Here is a 25,987-nt window from a genome sequence, read left to right on the forward strand (position 1 = left end):
CAGTTATTTTTGTACTGCAGTGCGTAAAACAGCATTTTGTCAAAAAATAACAGAAATAACAATGCATTTTTACCGTAACATTGATGGTGCACATCTAGAAAGTCATGCCATCCTCAGAATTCATTCCAGGTGTGCATGTCCTGCGAACTCACCGGCTGAGCAAAACAAGACCAAGGTAAAAGCTTTTACCTTGTTCTCGTTTTACTCATCGTCTTGAATTTATACCTCCCGCCCTCCCCGTGTTTTCCCTGAAACTCGCCAGCTGCAGTTCCTAAATTTCAAAGTAATCACTTAAAAAATATAATTCGTGAGATTTTGTAAATTGGACCATTGTGCATATCAGTTTATTGTTCAAGTAATGTCTGCCTCTTTGAGCATTCTGGTTCAAAAAAAGATTCTGTATAATAAAAAAAGAACTTGGTATAGAGGTGTTAATGAATTATCTGGCAATATAATGCTCCGCAGAAGCTTACGGACTTTTTAAGTACTACTGTTCTGCAACTCACTTTTATGTATTATTGGCCCTGTGTAATATATACACAGTGTCAGAGATCTTTATTGCTTGCTGCAACCTACAACGATGGCTCAACGACCATGGCATGCTCGTGCAGAGGGCAAGGTCACTAGTTCAGTCTATGGCTACATTGCGATATGGATGAAATGTGAAAATTTCAGCGGACTGAGGTTACGTTGTACCTCTAGTAGGACACTAGAAGAAAGCACACGAGTCAGTCTAGAATGGACTTCAGAACTTTCTGTGTGTTTGTTTGACAAGAAATGATGGTGTTCAAGTGGAGAAAGTGAACGTCAGTCTTTCCCATCCCTCAATTAATGTTTCTTATATGGCATTCCAGAAGGAGAAATTGCCATTCACTGCATTATCCGCTTGTCTTACATTTACATCCCTACATAATGCCAGGTCATTGAAATTAACCTCCAGCGCTGTACTAGAGCATCCCTCATAGATCAGGTGTATCGGACATTAAAGTAATTTCTCGCTATAACGAAGATTTTCCTTGAAGTCTAATCGAGAACTAGTACAGTAGTCGTTTCAACGCTCTCCCATCGCATTCGTGGCTTGCATTCATAGCAACATTTCTTGTTGTTGTAATTAAAGGGAACACACAGCAGCATCTTATTTTCAAATGCTGCTGTTTTAACCTTGAAGGATTGCATAGGTGTGTGTGCAAAAAAACTTTTACAACAGACGAGCTTGATACAAGGTTACTTAGCAAAATGTACAGGTGGCTACCGTCACTGTAAAGTGTCTCATTTATTGCTCTCAAAAGGAACAACTGTGTGCAGTAGTAATTGGCTGTAGTAGTTTCTTTTGCTTAAAACCACATAATCAGTACAGTGCTGTCATGTGAAAGCTTCTGGCTCCCATGCTTGTCTCGCTTCAACTGCTATAGTGTGTTGGATTCATTCTGTTCCCTGTCATTGCCCCGTGGCCATTGTTGTGCTCAGTGGGACTGCAATGCAAACACATCCATATGTTGAGGTTACTGTGCTTTTTGAAAAATCACTGGTGTTCATTCTTAATCTGGAGTCCTTTGCTACATTCTCACAGTAGAGGTGTTTCTTTATAGTGTTTATGCCCATCAATTATCTTTGTAGTGTTTATGCCCATCATCATTGGCATTCCCACTTCTGTAGCTTTTTCTTGCTATCTTTCACCACCTAGTCATCGCCAATAAGTTTGCCAGTCCTACGTATCGCACACACGGAAGTGCTGACAAATGAAATTGGTCTATTGAAGCAAAAGGGGTACATAGTCTTGCACAGTATGATCATGTATTCACATCTGTTGCCAATGTCTTTAGCAATATCTGGTAATGCTAATTGGAAATTAGCTTGACAGCTTTTGTCTGCATGTACTTCTGCTTAGGTGTGACTTGTGCAGTGAGTCTAACTAAATGGAATATGCGCTAACACGACATGCAATCCAAACGTGCAGGACGATTATATGGAGGCGCTGCAGAAGTTGAACAAGACTGTAGTGATGGCAACCAAAGTAAATCCAGACATGAAGATCGAGGTCTTCATTCACAAAGTGGATGGCCTCTCGGACGACCACAAGATTGAGATCCAGAGAGATATCCACCAGCGGGCGACAGACGACCTTGCTGACAGGGGCCTTGACAGCGTCCAGCTCAGGTGAACATGGCACTTTTTTGCCCCTGTAGAGCTTCCACGAGTGAAGTGCACTTTAGTGAGGCAGACCGCACAGATGAGAAACAGACATAGGTGCCAATTGAACACTGGTTGTTTGTTGCACGAAAACACGCACACACATAAAGAATAGCATACCTGCCAGCTTTACCTGCCGTGGTAGCTTAGCAGCTATGGTGTCCTGCTGCTAAGCGCGAGGTCACAGGATCAAATCCCGGCCGTGGTGGCCGCGTATCAATGCGAGCAAAATGCAACAACGCCTGTGTCCCATGCATTGGGGGCATGTTAAAGGGACACTAAAGCGAAACAATAAATCAGTGTAGCCTAATGAAGCATTATTTGAGAACCCTGTAGGCAGTCACTTCAAAAAAATAGTTTATTAGATGAGAAAATGAAGGTCCAAGTATCAGTATTTGAATTTCGCACCGAAACCCCAGTGCGTGCCGGTACGTCAGCGTGACGCCAGGGATACCAAAGTATGTTTTCGCATTTGGCCCGCGTTGGCTGAATACAGGTTCCCAAAACTTGCCATGTTTAATATTTGATTCCTTTAGAACACAATGTACTAAATCTTTACCGCTATATACAATTAGAAGGCCCTAGAAGATGCCATTAAAATCCAAGACGTCACAGCCCCCCAGTTGCGGGAACTTAAGTAGGCGTTGCCACCTATATTTCGTTCTTGCGCTTTTTCTGGCTTACCAAACGTCTTATCGTTGTAAGAGTGGTGTTTTTGGTGTTGTAGAACGGTAATTTACGGATGCAGAAGAAATCATTTTTCACTTTAGTGTCCCTTTAAAGATTCCCTGATGGTCAAAATTATTCATCAGTCCCCCACTACAGTGCGCCTCATAATCAAATCATAGTTTTAGCATGTGAGACCCCAAAATTAATTCATTCATTCATACCTGTCATATTTTACTATTGTTTCATAGAGTGCCTGATTTTTACAGCTTGTTTCTAATTGTCATAGTGACATTAGTAATTTTATTATTTTTCGTTTGCATCAGCTTTAGCACAAAACTCATTTCAGGACGATGCAGATACAGTCACTAACCAATTTTTCAGACTCTTAGTTTTTTAAAATCGCTTAGGTTACTATGACCCACGACTAGCTCACCATACCATAAAATCAATTTCGTTAATGGCTACTGTAATGTTGGTCGCCATAACATGAATATTTCATGAAACTTCATAAATGTTTTTGTTTGTGATGCCCAATTGGGGATAAAGGTTCATGCACTCAAAGGTTCTGACGGTTCTCTTAGGCGGAACCTCCGAGAACCCAATTGAGGACAAAGCCGTTGGTTTCGAACACACACAAACTTTTAATGGAACTAAAAAAGGCTTAAAATAAATAGAAGAAAATATAAAACATAAAAGAAAGACTCAAATACACATCACAGCAATAAGAAACACACTTGGGGCTAGTATGAAGTTAACTAGGGCGCTAGTCCGGGCTTGCCATGACGGCAGGGACACATAACAGTCTCGACGCGGCGACAAGCTGACGAAAGGAGTTGCGCCGGTCTCACCAAAGGTCGTGGTGTAAGTTGGTTGGCCGGGCGACCGGAGCACACCAGCTCTGGCTTGGAGAGGTAAAGCAGGCGGCTTTGTGGCACGAGTAGGCGGTGGCGGCGGCGTTCTGGCCGGGCAGCTGGGTGTAGAGCTCGGGCCCGTAGCCCGACTGCTCTCGTCCTGCCCACGGGCACCGAAGCTTGAACGCCGGCCTCAGGCAGCCGGCGGCACGACAGACGGCGGCGGCGTTCTGGCCAGGCAGCTGGCGTAGAACTCGGGCCCGTAGCCCGACTGGTCTCGTCCTGCCCACGGGCACAGAAGCTCACCGGCCTTGAGCAGCTGGCGGCACGCTCGGGTAGACGGGCGACGCACAGGAACGAGCTGGCGGGAGGCCCCGGTCGGGTGAAGTCCTGGTGGCTCGGGTCCGGAACCCGACGGCCCGTCTTCAACTCCCGGTCCGGTGGTTGACCTCCTCCTGGCGTCACTTCCTGGAACTCTCCCGGCGTCTCCCCTCGCACCACGCTTTTTCTTCTTTCTGGCCGATTAGGCATTCTCCGATTGGCTGCCTGACGCCCCGTGGTCTTTCCTAATTGGTTGGCTTTTCTTCTTTTAGTTGCTTTTCTTGTGCTGCGCGTTCACGTGCCGGACGCTCTTCGGCGTCACCGTTTTCCTCCTTCCAGCACGAAATTTGCCTCGGCGCGCGCACTCCTTGTCGTCTGCTCCTGACCATCCCGACCACCGCACCATGTCACGCACCACACATCTCACTGGTACAGATAATTCTAGCTGTGGTTATGAAACACGCTACCTCGTCTTGGCATGCACTTGTTTTAATGTTTATCTTGAGCAATAAATGAAATTTCGGTAATTTCTGGCTTCAATAGTGGTATGTTTCAAATTATATGGCAGATCTTGAATAGTAACAAAAGATGTCATGTCGTAAAATATTACATTAGCTTTTAGAAGCTCTAATTATTATTGTTCTTTCTTGCTATTTTCAATATTTTTAAACTAGCTTAGTCGATTATTTTTCCTTTTTTTTTATTTCACAATTCTAGATACTTGACCTGGCCATCTTGTTAGATAATGTCTCATCTTTTCACATAAATGTGTGTGCTTTTCTAATAAGCTGTCAGTGAACAGTTATCACCTGTGCGTGTGTCTCAGGTGTGGTTCTTTCACTATCATGCAGTCCACGGAAATCGCAATCCAAGTTTGACACTTCTTGCTGTACTATGGCAACTGAGCCTTTGAATGGCACTGAGGTTATCAGAAAGCCAAAGATATCTTGAAAAGTCTATTGAATATTCTTAAAAAGCTAGGCATTGTATAATATGCAGCTCGGCAGTTTCCTCTATCCATAGAAGCCATAGCTTTGCAAGTCATTTTATCACATTGTGGAACGCATTCAAAGGCCGAAATGTTTATAGACATGCAGAGTGAAATATGAGAGAGAAACATGAAACAGGATCTATCAAAATCTATCTGCATGTGTTTGAACATGTAATTACAGAACCTCATGCATTTGAGACCTGCCACAGTGGTTATGATGTTACACCGATGTGGTCACGGGTTCAATATCCAGCCCCCATTTTGATGGGGCAGAATGTAAAAATGCTCATGTACTGCACTTTGGGTGCACGTTAAAGAACCCCAGGTAGACAGAATTAATCCAGAGTCCTCCACTACAGCATCCTTTGTAACCCATTGTACAGTTTGGGAACATCAAAAATCCACAATTTGATCTTTGTGCGCTTGAGGGTCAATTTTATGAACGTGTGGTTGGAAGCGCCTGTGGTGTCCTTATCTGTGCTTCTCTCAAGTCCTGCACTATCAGAGCCTGTGAAAGCCACAAGTAAACTTGCTGACTGAACTTCCTTGACTGAACCACAAATGCAGGGTGTTATCAGTGCGCGTGACACAGTGATGCGAGATGAAGTGTTGGCAATAAGATCAGCTGAGTGGTGTACGCATTGATTCTGGTGCCTGATCGTCAACCGCATTTGCTGTTACCTTAAGTGTTTGTCAGATTTCTAATTTTAGGATTGTGCTATCATTCTTTTTTGGCCTGTAGTCATCTAAGGCCACATTGTTTGTGATCTTGCAAGTATCATAGCAGTATTACTATTAGCGGCAGTCATGGAAGACATGCTCCTATCTGCCAAGGCATCTTGGCTGCCAATACAGATGAGTACATAATGTGTCATGGCTTGTATTTAAGTTGTAGTACTACTCAAAGTTTTTGTTGATAGAAATTTAGTAGGGGGCCTTTGGGTGCAACAGGACCAATCTTTACAATGTGCTGTGCTTATGGCGCTCTTAAATCGTACCTGTTGTGAGGCATCTTGCACTTCTAGGCTCTGTTTCAAAAGGCCAGAAGATTGGGCAGTTGCTGGTCCAAAATTTAGACATATCTGAATTGTCATACCTGTCATGTACCACAGTGGAATCTCGTTGATACAATTCTGTATAAAATGTTTTTTTGGGATAATACCGTAGTTACACGACTGTAAGTCGACTCGAATGTAAGTCGACCCCCCCATATCGCGTGCAGCAATGAAAAAAATAAGAAGGGCATACCCAAGGGCGCATTCGATGAAGAAAATTTATTAGTAGCTGACGTGGTCACTGGACTACTCGTCTTAACTAGTGCTGCCATCGTCAGCGCTGCTATGGTCCCACAGCACGTCGTCGTCCAGCGAAATTCCATATTTGCCAAACGACTGCACCACGACATCTTGTGGAACAGCAGCCCACACGCAGCCGTCAAGGAGTCTCTTTTGACTGGTCCGGTTGGTGTAAGTTCACAGTGGAGCAGGTCCTTAAAACGCGAAGATCCGGGCTTGTTTCATGACCGTGTCGCACTTCACTGGCAGGGACCGATCACGCATTTCAGCGACGTACACCGCAAGCTTAGGCTACAGCTCCAGAAAGCGTCCAGACTTCGGCACGTGTGAAATTCCTCACTTGCCATCACAGGTGAAAATTTCGCTTTGCTGCAGTCACCACTCTCGCACCACTAGTTCAGAAACATCGAACTTGTGGTCCGCTGCACAGTGATTTGTTTCTTTGGCTTAAAGGATGGCTGCCCTCTTGAATGCTGCTGTGAACGAGTGCCCAATGAATAGTGGGCCTGGAGCACTCATGACGACTGAGCAAGCATGGAAGTAGCACGTAGCCGGCAGTCAAGTCGAATGCGTCAAACCAATGCCTTTAGTCAAACTAAGAGCATAGAGAAAGCTAAGAGCTACAGGGACAGAGAAACACGTGAGCGGCGTCTGCTCTTCCATGAACTAACCGATACTCCCCGCCAGCGCCGCCGTTCTAAAGGTGCCACCATGAATGGAACAGCAGTTTTGGTTTCGATTGTAAGTCGACCACCCCACTTCAGATTTTCAAATTTAGAATATAGGTCGACTTACAATCGTGTAAATACAGTACGTTTTTCTGTTTTTCCCAGCTAACATGCCAAAGGAGCAATGTATTTTCATACAGTTGCTGCGATTGCGTTTTCACCTGGAACTGGATGATATGATTGTAGAAATGGGCTTTTAATGGTATTTCTAAAAGTCATGGCTTTATATTCCAGTGTACTAGCTTAAGTAACATTCCAGTGGCCCACGAACAGTGTGCTATGCGTCCGTAGCTGTGCAGACTCTGCTGCAGTGCAGACAAGTCGCCACCGGGAGAGTGCCACTGCCATACTGCCACTTCAAATCGGATAGAGGATGTTGCTGATATTGGTAGGGATGCGAAGACAACAACGATAAAGAAGGCGGTTAAACTTTTTTTACGGACATTGAAAAGAAGATAGTCTAGCACAAACTGATGAGCTCTTTTAACTTTGTGCATAAGTGTGTTGGCTGCAGCTTGTGGTGTCGAGTGTTGCTATCACTCAACATGTCACTATCACTCAATTCCACATGAACCTTTTGTTATTTAGTTTATGGCCGAGTACACCTATTTTCATACTTTCTGTATCTTGATTTGCGTAATACAATTTTAGGATGACACATTTTATTTTCTGGTTCCCATGAAGATCTTATCAACGAGATTCCACTGTAATAACAAAGGCTGTCAAATAAATATATCTATGCAGGAAGTGCTCACACATTTTGTTTACTAACAGAGTACGTAAAGTCGGCTAGCTCTCGGAAAGGGCTAACAGGAGGAGGTGGTGAAATGTGGAGCTAAAGTTTGGTGCAGTCAGCTTCCAAAGTTTACGGGACACTGGATTTGCAAGAAAGCTCAATTTCTGCAAAGCCTGGGCACATAGTCTCAATCTCACCCGCCGTGGTTGCTCAGTGGCTATGGTGTTGGGCTGCCGAGCACGAGGTCGCGGGATCGAATCCCGGCCACCGCGGCCGCATTTCGATGGGGGCGAAATGCGAAAACACCCGTGTGCTTAGATTTAGGTGCACGTTAAAGAACCCCAGGTGGTCAAAATTTCCGGAGTCCTCCACTACGGCGTGCCTCATAATCAGAAAGTGGTTTTGGCACGTAAAACCCCAAATATTATTATTATTATTATAGTCTCAATCTCTTAAGTTTCAATCCGTAGTAGTTTCTGCAGCCTACATAAGGCTTTATCAAATGAGGACCATAAATAAACAGAAAGTTTGCATTTGTCATAGCCATTTGTACATCGAACAGGAGGAAGGTTGTCTGACAGCACCTTCGCTTCTGGTGTGGTTTTGTTGCCTTTACTGTACACATACCTGCCAACTCTTGCGAACTTCATCGTAAAATTTACAAATCCAGGCAGGTCTTATGATTTCTTTAATATTGCAGCAAGTTTTACAAAAAGTTAAATCATTCAGAAGGACAGAATTTAAGGTTTTTAAAGATTAAGCGACAGAAGAATACAAGAAAATGCATGCACCAAACTAATTGTAATGATACTTGTGCAATAAACCATGTACTAGAGGAGTACTTGCTTTGAGTAAGTTTATTCAGTGTACTTCCTCGAGCAGGCGACATCATCAGCATCACTGTAGCTTCAAAAGTCACTTTGATCCGGAAAATAATGTGTTGCTGCTGGTTTCGTGCTGTCTAAGTGTAAATCAAGATTGACAAGTAAAAGGTTAATAAGGTGCACATGTATTCCACAAAATGTGTTTGCTCAGGGTGACATTAAAAAAAATGCATGCTGCTTTTCCCTTCCCGCTTCAGCCATATCCGCAGTATTTAAAAAAAATTTTGATGTTTGCAGGTTGGCAGGTATGTAGGTATGTGTATGTTGAATAGGCGAAAAGTCTGCTGGCTGCACCTTGACTTGGGGTGTGGGATTGATGCCTTACTTAGCATTATTGTTGGTGTAGAACAGGCGGGACAGAAAAAAGATGCAAGAGCAGAAAAGACGCACTAAATAGGACAGAAAAATGGGCAGCTCTGGGTGTGGAGACTGCCCACAAAGCTCAATGCACGCTTATCTAGAAGGTGATGCCGATGCAGATAGAGATTAACTGGAACGTGGCAAAATGTAGGGCAAGTTATTTCATGTTCATCACCTGAAAGCAGTAATGCAGGTGACGCAGTGTCAGAAAGTAGCACAAAGGGCATCATGTCCTTGTGTTTTCCTTCTTTGTGTCCCCATGACGTCTGATTTCTTCATCCTGTGTTCCTTTCGTGCTGTTTGTTTTCTACCATGTTAACCTACCAAATCGCTGTTTCGATACTGCTTTCTGATAATGGATTGGAGATTACACTCTGTGAAGTTGCAGTGGACTGATAGTGGGTGTTTCAAGCTGCACCCTAATTGTGCTCTCAGTTCATGAGGCTTTCGTGATAAAAGTTTTGATTTTCATTTTATTTTTTGTTTGCTAATTTTTGTTTTTTGGTTTTGCTTGCTTGCTCACTTGCCAGTTCAGTCAGTGAACGCTATGAAGCGCAGATGCTGATACTTAGCAAATATCTTGGTTTTACAAACTGCGCTTCCAAAGAAAGCATAGGCAGTTAGTTTATCTGGCATATCTTATCTGGCGGCCTGAATCGTTTCCTGCTGGGCGGCAACCCTGCTCATTGGAGCTGAAGATGTGAAATTTTTCCAGGACTAAGCTTTGTCCCTCCCATGGACTGTGACAACATGAGCCCTCCTTGTCATGTGAGGTTGCTGTCGTAGCAGCCATACAGTGTTGGCTAGTTGACAATACACATTGTCCTGCTATAGTGGAAGTAAACAAGGAAAAAGGAACTTCGTTGCAGATATGTCTGGTTTAGTGCTTTCGTGCGTGAGTAGTGTTATTTAGCTTGCATTTGTGCACTAAATTGAGCTTACTAAGTTAACAAGCTTCTCAAAGTTATTGGCATTTAACCTTTTCGTGGGCAAGTATTTTATACACAGCACAGGCATCTAAAAGCAGATTTTTCCACAAGACTAGGCCATGTATTTTCACTGTAAATATCTCAAATTTTTAAAGTAAAATTTGCAGAAGTACCTCAATGGGAAGTATTACTCCTGCTGCCTAGTGGGTGTACTGAAGAAGAAAAAAACAAATTACTTATTACTGCAGAAACTACAGTACACTTCGAATGCATTTCTATGGCTCGGAAAGCAAAAAAAAAAAATCATTCGGAAACTGTTTTTCGCTTTCTGCAATCTGCCTGAATTAAGGGTCTGCACCAAATGGCACAGTGCAGCCTTGGTACATGTACGACATCGGCTTCCCTGCTGCCTTCACGTTGCAATGCTGACACAAATTCATAAAAAAACAGATTTGTACCAAGTTCCAGTAAATGTTTTTTGTTTTGCAGCTGAGAAAAAGTTGGTTTTGCCCGAAAGGGGAAGCATCGATTGCAATAGCAAATTAGTAGACAGCTATATGAAGTAAGGATAGTAGTTTTATCGGCTGTGTAAACTTGTAAATATTCGCTTACGAACTAAATTAACAAGCACAGTGTCACGCATGCACAGGTAAACATGAACACATCACGCTCGATGACCGTGGTAACTCGCTGTGAAAATGCTGGAGTGAGGAATCATGGTAGTAGCAACGAGCGATTCGACCTTCACGAATCTCTCACTTCAACGTGAATGAAACGTCGAAAGCACAGTGCATACGAAGCTACTGGCACTGTGTGTACTCTGCAAACATTGCAGATTGCTTTGAAGATGAGGCCCGCGCGGGCACGCACTTTGGCCTGCTAGATATGACGCCCACACGGCCGTGCTGTAAGCAGCAGCCGCCGGAGAACGCCCCCCCCCCCTCCTCCTTGCCTCACTCCCATGCCTCACGTGTGACAGAAGAGGGCATACTTCCACTTCGGTTTCCTCGCCTGCACATGCGAGATTGAGCCGCGATCGCCAGCTCACCCTTGCATGCTTTCACTCGTGCACATGGTGTGTGGCGACGATTTTATCACCCTTGGACTTTATACGGAACCTCACGGCAATGCAGACAGCAAAAGTGTGCCTGGAGTGCCCACATAATTAATTGCTTCAAAGCTTTTACTTACCTTCTGAAGCATCAAGTCATGTGAAACGATGAAGTGGATAGCATCACTGAGGTGAGGTGAAAGCTTAGGAAGCGCCATAGACCTATTTTTATGGCAACAGAGGGCATCACTGCATCTCTTAAAAATTTTATGACGTTTCTGTAAGATGGCAACATATTCCGCTGATAGGATTAGCTCTTCACACGGCCTTGTTACACACACGTAAAAGGTGGGAAGTACAATTCCCGCTGCCCATGGAAGGGTTAAATATACTGTAAACCTCAATATACGGAAGGTGAAAGAGGAGCCAGAATTGTACTTCATTATTATTGCCTGCCCTCACGGGCACCATTGCCCGGCGGTGGTTGGGGGTAGGCATAGGTAGGTACTGCCAAAGCAGCAGCCCATTCTGTACTGCGAAGTAAAATTTTAAATCTGTGTTTCACGAAATGGCAGGCACTTTGACAACACACGCAATAAAAGCCAGTGAGCTGAGTGATACTCGCGAATGTTAGAAAAGTATGCAAAGCTGCAAACCCCCTTAAGACAACACATGCGCAGCTGATTATCGTGATTGTGGTAGGATTGCGCACCGTGTACAACAGGCCATGCTCTCCACTGTGTTTCATTCCAGCATGGTAGTGTACATCACTCAACCAACACGGCAGCGCAGGGGCTGAAAACGTGCAGAAGTATTGAACTGCAGGATCAGACAAACTACTAGCAACATTGTGTGTTGGCATGTTTCGGCCTCATCTGTGCATAATTAACAAATCTTCATTCTGAACCAAAAATAGTTTGTCTTGTATGCATTGCTAGGAAATTGTAAATGCATGCTTTCTTTGGAAGTATCAAGAATTAAGATTAATTCTTGTATCCATTTGTCCTAGCCTGTTTGATTATAGCAATGTTTGGCTGTAGCATGAAAAACATAGAATTCATGAGGCATTAATAAAATACCTGGTGTGATGTTTATTTGTTTGTTTGTTTACAGTGCTGAACAGTTGGAGTGATGGTGAAGAAGCTCAAAAGAAAATGTGAATCATTTCGTATTGAGGATTGTCTTATGCAACTTGTATAGTGTACTAGACAGTAGCCATCAATATAACTACTAATTGCTTTGAGTGCATTTCGCTGAGTAGTATTGCTCCGAAAGATTTTCTTCAAGTAGAGCTGCGACATGCTGAAGGATAGGCTCATTGTTCACGGAAGTGGCCATTAGCTGTAACTTTTGGGGCTGGTCGTGGATTTCTAGCATAATTCTTTCATATATCAAATGCCTTCAGTGACAAGAGATGCCAATGGGGCATGTAAGGCCCGCACCCCCACTTTGGAGTGAATTAAAAATTTGGAAAATAAGTTTCGGTAAGCTCACTGGTTAATTTCCACAAGCTGCTACTTCAGGCTATGCAGTTGCTGCTTTTGAAACGATCTGCGTGAGATTTTGTGCTTTTGTCTTTTTTCTTTTTGTAAATACAAATTTTTTGGTCATTCTTTGTGTTAAACAATCAAATACAAAAAGCCTTGGTGTAAGCAGTTTTGTCATGCCTGGCCGAAAACCAGCAAATGTGGTTTTGTAAATAGTGTTCCCCTTAAAGCGATTACCTTTCGATTGTGACACTAACAGACTCGGTATAAGTTCTTTGTAGTCCCCAACTGCATAAATACCTGTCAATTTAATGCCCTGCATGTCTTTGTTTTGCTCTTTTCACAGTTTCTATCTCACCAGCATATACGACCACTCCATTTTTGAGGCATTCAGCAAGGTGCTTCAGAAGTTAATCCCTGAGCTGCCAACGTTAGAAAACCTCCTCAACATTTTCATCTCGGTGAGTCCTGGCTTGTCAGCAGACAGGCAGTTGAGGTCTGGAAATATGAAAGATCAGCTTTCGTTCTCTCAGTTGAGAGGAAGCTTTAGCTTGGGCCCAACTCAATTGCTGCCTGTTCAAATACATGTAAAACACAGAAATGCTTTTCTGGGATGACCACTGGACTGGTTTGAATAAAGTTTGTTGCAATTTTGAGAGGAGGTTAAATTCTAGTGACTGTAGGAAGCGGATTTTTTTACAGAGATTGCCAAAAATTGTGAAGCTTGAAGAAAAGTTCAGTGGCAATTTAGCAGTAAATGTGAGAGAAATCAATTGCGGGGCATTTCGTCGTACCTCTTTAAGGTCCCAAATCCGTGATTTAAGCCGCATTCACCACATTGCAAAGTGTTGTTCAGGAGCTCACTCGACGCAAGTCCTGCCTCTTCGAAGAGCAAAGTGCAACTGACAGTGATCTGGAGTAGACCACCGTCAGTTGCAGTACATACACACACACACACACACACACACACACACACACTTCTACCACATGATCAGCTTCCCACAATACATGCACATATTTTTTTTTCACTTCGACACTCCTAATGCTCTAATAAAAGCATGAAGTTTACAAATCTATAACTCAACACCAAATTCAATTTATTAATGTACAGCTTTCATGGATTTGCTTGAATGTTTACAAGAGTATTGAAAAAGTCATATTCACAAATTAGTAATAGTACATTCCGATCCATGCTTCTGCGAGACCGTCTCGTGAGGCCTCGTGCGAACGCGTGACCGTACCCGCAAACGACCAGGCGTTGGGATCCAGCATGGGGCGAACATATTCGCTCGCTATCCGGTCGCGGTGAGTCTGACTTCCTAGATTTGTCGCGCGCCCATCGGCATATTCTGGGGATACCAACTCTGCTAGCAGGCAATGATCAAGGAAAGGTGCAATAAATGCCCTTGTTATTGTTTGCACTACTGTGTTGTCGTTCCTTTGTTCCAAGAGCACGGGAGGAGAACCCCACAACACATACCAATTACGGGGGCTGTTCCGCTATCGGCGACACGGACAACAGGCGTCGTGGTGGGCGTGATTATTTTCTTCAGGTGGGTACGAAGGTCAGCGCTCATTACTGACAAATGTGCCCCAGTGTCTATAAGAGCAGATACAGAAACACCATCGACTTGCACGTTGAGAAGGTTCAGATGAGTGGGCAACGTCAGTAGAGGATTTGGCGGCATAGGGAGCAATGCAGCATCACCTCGAGGCGCTACATCGTCTAGTTTTCCGGCTGGGAGCGGCGTCCGAAGGGTGTCGGCAAAAAGGAGCGACGGGGCTGGGGAGAGTGAGATTGTCGTCGTTGGGGCGAAGGCGAACAAGAATTGGGGTGGTTCGGCGCAGGAGAATCAGTGGCGGCATTATCAGAGCGTGCGGCATAGGAACGAGAAGGGCTACCTGAGGGGCGAGAGTAGGCAGTATAAGTAGACCGGTTCGAGGAACTCCAGCGACTGCGACAGTGCCGAGAAATGTGCCCGATTCGACGGCAGTGAAAACAAATGGGCTTGTTGTTAGCAGTGCGCCATTCAGATGGGTCGCAGAAACATGGTGGGTAATAAGATGCAGGACGGAGCGGAGTCGAAGAAGCCGGGTGGGTATCAGGGCGATGGGCCGAGCAGATGGCGTGAAGACCCATGTTTGCGAATTCCTGGCGGACAACTGCCTGGATCAAGGAAACCGTGACTGCAGATGCGTTGGAGGAGCTGGAGTCGAAGGCAGCCGGATAGGCGGCCTCGATCTCACGCCGAACGATCCTGGTAACATCGCCAGTGTTGTTGGGACGAGGAGCGTCGGCACAGGAAGATGTCGCTGGGGTGTTGGGCAGACGGGCAAACTGCTGGTCGATACGTCTGCTTTTAGCAAGTTCCAGGTGGCGGCACTCTTTTATAACTGCATCCACCATCACCACGTTGTTGAAAACAAGCAAGTTGAAGGCGTCATCGGCAATGCCTTTGAGGATGTGGGAAACGTTGTCGGACTCAGTCATATGTGCGTCAACTTTGCGGCACAGAGCCAAGACGTCCTGAATGTATGTGAATGACGTCTGCACACGACTGGATAACACCTCGTGCGTGGCAAGTTGGTGACCGTATGGGTTGCCAAACAAGTCTTGGAGCTTTTGCTTAAGCGAATTCCAGCTGGTGAGCTCATCTTTGTGCATCCGAAACCAAACTCAAGGTGTGCCACCGAGGTAAAAGACTACGTTGGCGAGCATGATAGTAGGGTCCCACCGGTTATTGCAGCTGACGTGTTTGTACAGGCTGATCCAGTCCTCGACGTCTTCCCCCATCTTTGCCCGAGAATACGCCAGGATCACGGGGAGCGTGGAGAGTGATGTAGGTCGTCAAAGTGGCAGCAGGTGTCGGAGGCGGCTGAGTCAAGTTGTCATCACCGGGAGCCATGAAGGAAGGCTCGACGTACCATTCACTGTGAAGCTCCGTGGCGAGGTACAGGGAACGTTCACCTCCACCAGATATGTTATGTAGGAAGACGCAGACGAAAAGCTATATACAAGGATATTTACAAGGAAATACACCGCACTTGGCCAAGAGGCAACAGCCCGCGCTAGCCTCCAATCGTCCTCGTCGTCTTCACACTGCTCGCCTCTTCGTCCTCGCCAATACTGTTCCGTAGCAATATGTAAGAGATTAGACAGCTGGTCAGTCGAAGGCTGGTCTGAAATCGACTGTGTCCTCTTGTGTGAGTGAAAACCCTCCAGGGCAGGAAGGATTGCTCATGATAATTTGTACACACACTACATACATACACTTGTACAGTAACCCACAAAGGAGAAAATAAGGTTGCATTTGGTATTTGCATTTGATTTGGATTTGACAACTATCAAAATAACACACTCATGAGTAACTCTTTTTGTTATAAGAAATGAGATCAAAATCCACTTTCCCAATGCTCGTAGCTCGAAACGACATGCACGATAATACCAAATATAAAGAGCCGAGCATGGGCGTCTAGGCGAAGCGGGAATAGTGCTAAACTATCACGGTGGCAGCCACCATAGAGTGAAGCGAGTTATCGGTTCTGGCAGAACATGAGGGGCGGCAACACAATAAAAAAATTTTTATGAGCCATGGAAGGTTGCAGCACCTCCAGAGCGATGCTAGGCGGCACTTCAAAAGAGCTAGTTCTCTCTCTTTATTTTGTATCGATGTTGCCTTACACGTGTAGCAGTGACTCCCAATGGGTTAAAATTTGTGTGTGAAACACCACTTTTGTTAGCCTTTTCAGCTCGCACGTAACTTCACAAACCTAACTAATCGATTCAAGGTTCCTGATTTATTAGGTTAATATTTCTAGTCGGTGCTCAGGCCCAGCGTTTTCCACTTGAAAAAGTTGAAATGTAAGACTGTGCATTCAATTCAGATAAGATAAGCTTGTTGGGAATGTTATGCACCTTTGCAAAAGTGAATGTGAATTATTGTGCTGACATTCTTCGTTTTCTTTTTCCCAGAATTCTGGGATTGACAAGGCATTCCTGTTTGACGTTGTGACCAAAATGTACATTGCAACTGACAACTCACCCGTGGACATGCAGTCTTACGAACTCTGCTGCGACATGATTGATGTCATCATCGACATCTCATCCATCTATGGGTGAGTTCACTGAAGAATGGTGTGTGCAGAACTGCAGTTTATATGTGTAGTGCCACTTGTGCGATCAACCCTGACTTTAGTGAACAATGCAAATATCACGAATTAGTTCAATGCAGTTGAAAGGCAAGCAATTCACGTGCCTTTCAAGTTTAGCGCATTTGCATCTTTTAGAAGATGGGCACATACGCCGCTGACGAATAATTCGTACTGAACAGGAACCGCCAGAAAGTTATAATTATCGGGAGTCTGAAATACCGGATTATCTCGAAAATAAGTGACTTGATTCCGCAAGTGGGGCTAAAAGGGGTGTGCTGTGTTCTCGGATCGTCATTTTCTAGAATACCTTCAATCTCGAGTGACCAGCGCAAGATGCATCGGCACCTACAAGCGACGGCATTCTTGGCACAGAGCCGAGCATGCTGTGTTATCACATTGTGAAACTGCCGCCACCTGTCGACACGAAAGGGAAAGCATCTTCGAAAGTCATCATCCAAGGGTGCGGCTCAAGTTTATCAGTGCCTTGCCACGCACACATAAGCTTGCCTTTGGCCTAGACAGTAGGGGGTCACAATTATTGAGCGATGCGCCCGCGCCATCTGCAGGATCAGCTGGCCATGAACGGTGTTTGCGAAAGCAGAACAGAACTCGCATGACAAATTGCACTAATCGCAGATACAGCCTTTGCAACTTAGTCGCTTGGCTTGTCCTGTGGTTTGGGCGTGGTCGGCGACTACTAGATCAACCAGGCTGCACCAGTTTCTATTTCAAGGAGGCGCCACCGACGTTGCCAACCACCATGCCGGCAAGCAAAACAAAATTATTTATTTATTTATTTGACTCCGTCTAAATTATTTCTACTTCTGCTCGACTTGGTGGCCAAAATTGACACACGGGTGTGCATGGGTATCCTTTTCTAGGGGCGGCCGTGGTTGGGCACGGCTATCAGTGTGGCTGAGTTGCATACGCCCCTGTTTGCATACGCAGCCAACGCTCCCTGTTTTAGAAGTAATCTGCTGCATGTGCAAAGTCTGGGTGAGCAGAGATGGCGTGGCATCGGGCGCCGTGTTCCTGCACATTGAGTGATGGAGATTGTTGGATCTGGAGGACAATCCCAATTGCTGTCGCCCAGATTTTGGACCTTTCCGTCGGGTGCGGGAGTTGGCCGTGGTTGAGGAGGACTTTAAGATGAAAACTGGAGGTTTATTTACATTATTTACAGTGAGAGTACAAAGAAATTAAGTCATAAAGTCATTACGGGCCGGCAGCAACTCGGACGCTACGGCCCATGGCAAGAAGCTCGAAAGAGATGAATGAAGGAATGCTCTCTTGCTGCTCCCGGTCTCTGGCTTTTAACCCCTTCCGTGTCTCGAAGTCGCGTCACGTTCGGCCAATTGGCGAGCCCGCTCAGGTGGTGTCATTTTCGGCCAATGGTAGGCGCCCGTGCGATTGTGTCACACCCGGCGCAGAGAGTCTCTCCTTGGGCTCCAATTGTCCGAGGGCTTACTTCTCTCTGCGGTATTGCCTTCCTGGCTTGCAACTGCCTTCACAAAGGCGGACGGGGGGATTGCTGCCAGGGCTTCACGGTGCATTACAGCCGTCTTGCCTCGGGACCCACGTTACCTGGAACCGTGCCAGGCTCCCGCTACACTTTCGGGAAGAGTCAAGCAGTGAATAGCTCCACCTGCGGCGCACGAGGTGGGGGACACCAACTTGTTTGGACGTGCGGCGCCTCGGGAACGTGGTAGATGTGCTTCTGCGCTCCTTAATTAGCTGTGACGCAATTCGATGTGGTCTGGTGAACTCGAAGTAGGCTCAGGAAAAGGTCCCGTATCTAACAAGATCGTGTAATCTCGAGTTCCAAAGATGCGTTGAAGCAAGAGGCAGACGAAGCGTTCACTTTCCGCTGCGGGCACTTTTCACGGCAGTGTCATCCCAGTGCGTGCAACACTCTTGGTTGCAAGGGCAGAGTCGACGCAAAAGCACGGCTGGCTTCACTTTGTACCGCCGATGTGAAGGTGTCGTCAACATGGCATGAAACTATCTTTCGTTGCCCACTCTCAAAATTTAACAAAGTTTTATTTCTTCATTCAAATTTGTTCTTTCTTTTTATTGCCCAATAATTCTGAAAGCTTTGCAGAGGCTGTCTTCACAACATAATGCTGATGTGAAGATATTGGTGACATGGCATGAAACAGTATCTTTCGTTGCCAACTCTCAAAATTTAACGAAAAAATGTTTTTGCTCATTCAAATTTGCTTTTTTTGATTGCCCAGTAATTTGGAAACCTTGCGGCCCCTTACATGCAAAAAGATCCCTCAGTGACCTTATTTATTTGCATAAAACATCAAACCTCAGCATAACGAAGCAAATTGCCGATTTTACTTATATCGAGGTTTAACTGTGGTTAGTGGTGGCACTGCGAATTAAGATTTCCTTTTCTGATTGCCTGATCATTCGTGAATCTTTGCGGGCCTTTCCATGTAAGAAAAATCCATTGGCGACTTTACTTATTTTACTTTCCAAATTTCAGATTAACAAAATTTTTATTTAATGAAGTAAATCGGCGATTTTAATGGCTTTGCTATATCGACGTCTAACTGTACATTGTCAAAGGGGCCAGTGGCGATACTGCAAAGCTGTCCAACTAATCAGGCATGTCCAAATTATCAGTCAGCGACTATATGTTTACGTCCATTAAAATTGCTTTTAGTCTATTACGTTGGTGTTGCTCATTAGTACTCCTCTGGGACAACATTTACTGTGACGATAAATTTTTGTGACGATAGTGTGATGATGAACAAAAGTTTTGGCATATAGAAATCTATAGGCGTCAATTCAATAAACATGTACCTGTATTTCAATAAACTGCTGCTTCTTTCCTGGCATAGAATTAATGTTGGTTGACATGCGTGTGTTGGTCCTATAGACAGATGCAAGTAGTACCCAGTGTGACATCTGAGTGAACTCATCACTCTATATTCATTCGAAAAACATGCAGGCTCACCAATGAAATGGCTTCCTTTAGAATGAGGGCTATAAATACCGTATAATGCGGAATATAGGTCGAGGCAGAATATAGGTTGACCCCTTATCTTCAAGCAAAGAAGTCAACATAAAAATTACAAGGCACAAAACTTTGTTTTATTTACTGGTGCCACCAGACTGGTTGCCTGCTCATTCATTCGAGCTGTATGAGCTCTCGTCCTAAGATGACTGCTTCTCACTGGCTGCACCCCACAACATGTCGTCCTCGGTGCTGTCCAAGGAGTTGCTAACGCAACATTTCTTGTGTGCCTGCACCATCATATAGTCGGGTAGCAAGCGCCAAGGTGCCTGCGACACCCATGTGGCCTCAGTGGCGAGAGGCAGCCTGCGCAGTCAGCCGGTTGGGGTCTTTGGGTTGTCGCCAGCCATCCTCTGATTATACGGTTCACGCACATGGTTTTCATAGGACTTGTTGAGCACAACATCCAGTGGCTGAAGTGTCGATGTCCTGCCTCCCCTAATGACGGCTTCATTTACAGTATTTCTGAATTTATTTCTTTGCAAAGAAATAAATTACTGCGAACTTCGGTATGTAACGAACCGTTGTCGCGTGACGCTCAGGTTTGTTAAAAGCTGGCTCAAATGTATGCTTAAGATTTGTTGTTTCCTTCAGAAAAGAAACAAATGCATTCACTCTGTCAAAGAACTACCTATGTTGCTCAAACATTGACACTGCTTTTCACACTTGACATAACATTGTACAGTTCACAGCAGCCTTTTAGAATGCTGCGGTCAGGTTATGGCCACAAAGGTGCAATGAAGAGAAATGCTACTGTGTATTTTTTAGAGAAAAACTGCCAAGCATGCGTTTCTGATGTTGCAGTCCATTAGGCAGCAATGTGATTCTTTAAAATGAGTGGCATTTTGTCTAGCGAAGACCTGTTAGAAATAGAGCTAGTCACCTCGTAGTGCTTCTATGCTATTGTCCACATGCACTTATGGTGAGTATTTTCTTCCTTTAAGGAGGAGAGCATGGTCGTGCGTAGCTCATTGCTGTAGTTCGCGTAGCACCATGGCACACGACACTCAAATTGCATGCATAATTGCCTCTGTCAAGTTTCACAGAACAGTAGCACAACCACATGGTGATCGCAACGTCCATTACAAACAGCACATGCCAAAGTAGCACAGGTACCGCATATAATTACGACTATAGAAGAGCATCTGTCTTCGTCTTATCACATAGTAAGGAAAGATTGCTGTCCCAACATGTTTGCTGATGTTCACAGGCAATCTTCAACGTAGCCATGATGTACAAAGAGAAAATTTTGTTGCCACACTGTTGTCTTATCGCCTATTACCACATTACAAGGAATCACACCCATGATGTCGCTAAACTTGCATAAGTATTTCATATTTCTAATGTTCAATGATCAAACATTTTCAGTTGCATATTATGCTCCTCAGTATTCACTTTAGTTCAAATTTCAGTATTCACAATGAATGAATATAAAATTTTAAACATGTTACCAACTTTGGTTTTAGTGAGCAAGTCACAAGGCTGTTGACACTGCTCATAACCAAGACAAGCCAAAGATGAAAAGGTCAAGTTGCTGAGCAATTTTTTTTACCTGCTCGATTATTTGAACATCTCCATGACATCAGTACATTCACTATTAAACCAACGTATAATGTCAGTCAAAATTTCTGTCACCGTACAACATCTCACTCGATTTTTCGGACATCATCTGTGCATGTGATATTGGTAGAAATGGCGCCCATGAAGTTAGCGCTATTCAGGTCCACCATGCTCTTTCTTTAGTTGGCAAGGTTATTTCTTAGCTAAATCTTGTACGAAAATCTTGTACGATATGCACTAGAAGATATGCAGTAGATTCAGGGAGATGAAGCCACTTGATTCTATTTGACAGACACTCTATGGAGAAAAAGAATTATATTTTCCGGATGTTCATTTAGCATTCCCTTGAAAGTGACACGAAAGTAATACACTGAACCAGTTTCTACTGATGAAGCACTCATTGAAAACTCTGTTGTCGTTAATTTCACGATTATAATAGAGAAAATGAAAGTCAAAGTTTTTTGTGCCGAAACCCCTACTCTGGTACGTGAGTGTGATGTCATGGATTTAAAAGTACTTTTCATGCTTGTGCCAGGTTGGCTCAGTAAAGATCCCAAAACATTCACTATTTAGTCTTTGGCTCCTTTAGAACACGATATAGTCTATCTTTGCTGCTAAAGAATTAACTAGGCCCTAGCAGACACCATCGAACTCGGACATCATGACGAGCTGGTGCGAGAACATCAAGGTGGTGTCACCACCTGCCTTTAGATTTTGTGTCTTTTCGGGCTTGCCTAACGTCTTTTCGTGATAAGAGTGGATTTTTGTGGTATTCTAGGAGGGTAATTTGCTAATGCAGGTGAGGTCATTTTTCTATTTAGTGTCCCTTTAATAGGACTGTACTTTACATCTCAATTACTAGGTATCTAACCTACTGATAGCTTGAGCAAAACATGAACAAGGTGAATGCAGGAGCCAACGTTTCGACAAGTGGACTTGTCTTCTTCAAGGCGACGTATGCTTTCCTCGCCACAGTATATATATAAATATATACTGTGGCGTATCGACATATGCGAGGAAAGCATACGTCGCCTTGAAGAAGACAAGTCCACCTGTCAAAACGTTGGCTCCTGCATTCATCTTGTTCACATTTTGCTCATTGTCTTGTATTTCCATCTCCCACATTCCCCGTCTTTTCTACTGATAGCTTGCAGCATTCTTCTTATGTAATGTTAGTAGAATCTGCAAGAGTATGTGTAGGACCATACTTTCTTGCACAAAATTTATAAGCATTAAGCTTCTTGATAATTTTCTCACAATTGACATTGAATTCGAAATCTACTATTCGGTGTTTACACACCCCTAGCATAAGCCCCTCCTTGTTCAGCTGTTCATTGGCTGCTTTCTTCTGCTTTTTCTCCTCAGCTTGCAAGCTGACGGCGAAGGGAGCACCTTTGACAGCGAGTCAGCCAGCATCATTAAGCTGAACAATGGAACAGTTCTGTACCTGCAGGAGGTCAATCGGTTCCTTGCCCTTGTCTGCATACTCAGGGATGAGAACTTCGACAAGCAGGGTGAGTGCGTCATGGGTCACTTAATGTGTTGTCTGCACAAGGTTGCATGAAAGTAGGCAGCTCATTAGCCATGTGAGCAGTTCATGAAAGCTTACTTTAGTATATTAGGGGCTACAGGCTGGATGTTTGGATATTATAAAGTGGGCTCTTTAGCACTGTAGTGGTGATGGTACTATTCCAAGTACTGGTCTTGCACACCATGCCACAAGGGACCTGAACCTGACACATGAAGGAGGAGGCCAGCTCTTAAATTGGTCGATTTACTAACGAAATTGGTCGAATTACCCAGCAGGTCAAACAGGAGGCAGAAAAAATTCTTATTAATTTGGCAGTATTTGTGCCAATGCTGGCAGGCTCCGAAATGGAACACACACCCACATTTTATTGGTTAAAATTTGAAAACTGATGTAAAAATTACATTAGGGCTTCCAAACAAAGTAGAAATTGAATGTATGCCCAATTTCTTAGCAAGAAAATTGTAGCATGCCTCCAATTCTGGCAATAAGAAAAAGACAAAAGTTGCAAACGTTACTTTCACAGAATATAAATTTTTTTACTATATGTCCTTCAACAATGCTCTCAGAGAGCACTTGATTGCTGTCTGTGAAGAACCACAACATGTCATCCTCTGTGCATTTCATAGCTTGTTCTATATTGTACATTTATCAAATGACTCCACAACAATTGCAAGCTAGTCTAATGACTTTGCTACTATCATTCCAAAACGCCAAGAAGGCATGATGCAGTTTGTTGCCGCTAGCTTAATGTGTAAAATAATTTTGTTTCAATTTGCTATCGTGATCAGACTGAAAGCGTTGCATTGTCGTCGTCATGCTATGCGAGAATTTGTTCTGTCACCATTCATTGTCGTTATCTTGTAATGGCACTGGCTAGGCTGGTCGTGACAGTAGGACATTACAAACACCGTGAACGTGGTTTTCATTTTGGTTTTGCATCGGATTGCACAAAGGAACATTTTTCGGGTGAATCTTCTTGGGGGGAAAAAAGGCCCGCATTAGAGTTAGGTAAATACTGTAATAATTCATTGTGAGCTACTATTTTTACTTTAAATTCTTTTCGGACAAGCCGAAAATGGGCATTTTCACTGCGAGCTGTCTTCGTGTTTGCCGCATTCACTCTACCCTAAGCACCACAAAGACAAATGCTGCCGCTATAGAAGTCACCACTGGGGTCACCATTGGAGTCAAGTGCGTGCAGGCTAACCAGCAATTTTTGAATCATTTGGCTAAGGCAAATTTCATGATAGAGTTAACAAAATTATAGTCCAGTAGAAAGTATGGCTGCTGGCCAGGACCTTGGGTAAGAATCGAATTAACTGGAGCTACATAAACTAAAGCCTACTGTATTCAAAAATGACCGAGCAAGAAAAAAAATTTTTTGAGTGAAGGGGGTTGCTTTTAATTGACTCATCCATAAAGGGTTAAAGCCTAACCCCTCAGTTAAGCCTACTGTTTCCACATTTATCGTGAATGAATCCTCTGACATTGCAACGGAATGTGCACGATGGTTTCTGCACAGTTTCCACACACACGTCATCGTCAACTGAACATTTTTTTTCATAACTATGCATTCTAGCTACATCTACAGTAGAACCTCATTGATATGTTCCCATTACGTACGTTTTCCCGACGCCAACATTCGCAATCGAGAACACAAAAAATTACCCAATAGAGTTACTCATTTTTTACCGGTTCATACGTTCCCAAAAACCTTATTTCTCGGCACCAACTTCACCAAACTGCTATCGTATGATACATTTTCCGGTTGCTGGATCCCAAGTAAACAAGAAAATGCACGAGGCACGCGTGATCGAGGACTGCTTATGGCTGTCCGCCATGGCAGCTTCACCGCAATACTCGCCCGCCCGTCTCACGAAAACGCCAGCGTGGGCTCAGTTTCTCATTTCAGCACCAGCAAATCTTCGCGGGCGTTGTCGCACGCGGCGTTCACAGCTATCACCAGCAATCCTATTGCGATAAGCACCTTCGCCTATCTGTTTCACAGCACATGGTGCCACCTGAAGCATAGCGCATGCTTTTAACAGGCGACGACCGAAACGCACCGCTGTTCCCTGCTGCAGGCTTTGATTGTACACATTTTCCTGCCTCTAGATCCCACATGAACAAGTAAAGGCGCAAGGCACTCGCGATCGAGAGCGGCATAATGCCGCCCGTCTCATGTGAAAATGATAGTGCTCACAGTTTCTTATTCCAGTACCGGCAAATCCCCACCCGGGCCGTCGCACATCGCATTGACAGCTATCGCCATCAAACCTAATGTTATGAGCACCTTCACTTATCTGTTTTACAGTGCATGTTGTGTAGTAGTGCCGTTGGTAGCGTACTGCATGCTTTTAGTAAGCGATAATCCAAACGTGTCATTGTTCCCTGCTGCAGGTGCGATGTGGGCATCATGTGTTGCTTCAGTGGCATCTGGCATCGCCCACCAGCTCGATTTGTTTGTTTCCCATCGCCCTCTTAAAACCCCAACTCCACATGCATCAGCGTCTCGTGCCGCAACAATGTGTGCAATGCTTCACATTATGTAAATGATAACAATACTTGAGTTTGTCAAATTTGTCTAGTTGCTTCAGATCATACGTTTTCCCGGTCAGTACATTCTTTCTCGCATTTTTTTCCAATACATATGAAGGAGGTTCTACTGTACATTATGTTGCTAGCGCCCTTTTTGAGCGAGTGAATGCTTTGAATGACCCCAGCACTTGCCTTGCAGGGCTCATTGATTACAACTTCCAGTGCTTCCGCCAGGCCATCCACGAAGTGTTCGAAGTACAGTGCCGGACATCGCAATCGTCTGGAACGCCAGGTTTCAACAGCTCCGTAGACCTTAACCTCAGCAATGGCTACCCGGAAGCGCGATGAGCTCATCCCTGCCTGAGCACCTTGCTCTCCTTGTTTGTGTCCTGTCACCTTTCTCTCATGTACATAAGCTCCTTTGCTGTGTGGAAGTTTACGGACAATGATGATTAGGTCGCAGAGCCTCAAAACCCCAAAAGATCACCTGCCTGTTCTTAGGTATTGAGACCTCGCGTACCACTGTCAAGCACCTACTAAAAAAAAGCTTTAAGAAGAGATGTTTTTAAAGTTAACCTAAACGACTCCCTCTGCCCCTTCCTGTTTTTGTTTGTTCGTGTTTCGTCACATATTAAATTATGGGATTTGCGTTAGTTGAATAAAAAAAATGCTATGTTTCATTACAA

The 25,987-nt window shown here is 44.4% G+C and overlaps 1 protein-coding gene across 2 annotated transcripts in view; it reads left to right on the top strand.

The window, feature by feature from the left end:
• Window positions 1-25,987, top strand: part of RagC-D (Ras-related GTP binding C/D) — a 30,883-nt gene extending 4,896 nt beyond the window's left edge. For both annotated transcript variants that reach the window (XM_075695458.1, XM_075695457.1), the window contains 5 exons: window positions 1,958-2,157; window positions 12,839-12,953; window positions 16,466-16,608; window positions 22,598-22,746; window positions 25,501-25,987. In XM_075695458.1, coding sequence (XP_075551573.1) covers window positions 1,958-2,157; window positions 12,839-12,953; window positions 16,466-16,608; window positions 22,598-22,746; window positions 25,501-25,649 — 756 coding nt within the window. In that variant the 3' untranslated portion in view covers window positions 25,650-25,987. The remainder of the gene's footprint in view (window positions 1-1,957; window positions 2,158-12,838; window positions 12,954-16,465; window positions 16,609-22,597; window positions 22,747-25,500) is intronic.

This window comes from Dermacentor variabilis, chromosome 6, assembly GCF_050947875.1.
Source record: "Dermacentor variabilis isolate Ectoservices chromosome 6, ASM5094787v1, whole genome shotgun sequence".
NCBI classification, from domain to species: Eukaryota; Metazoa; Arthropoda; class Arachnida; order Ixodida; family Ixodidae; genus Dermacentor; species Dermacentor variabilis.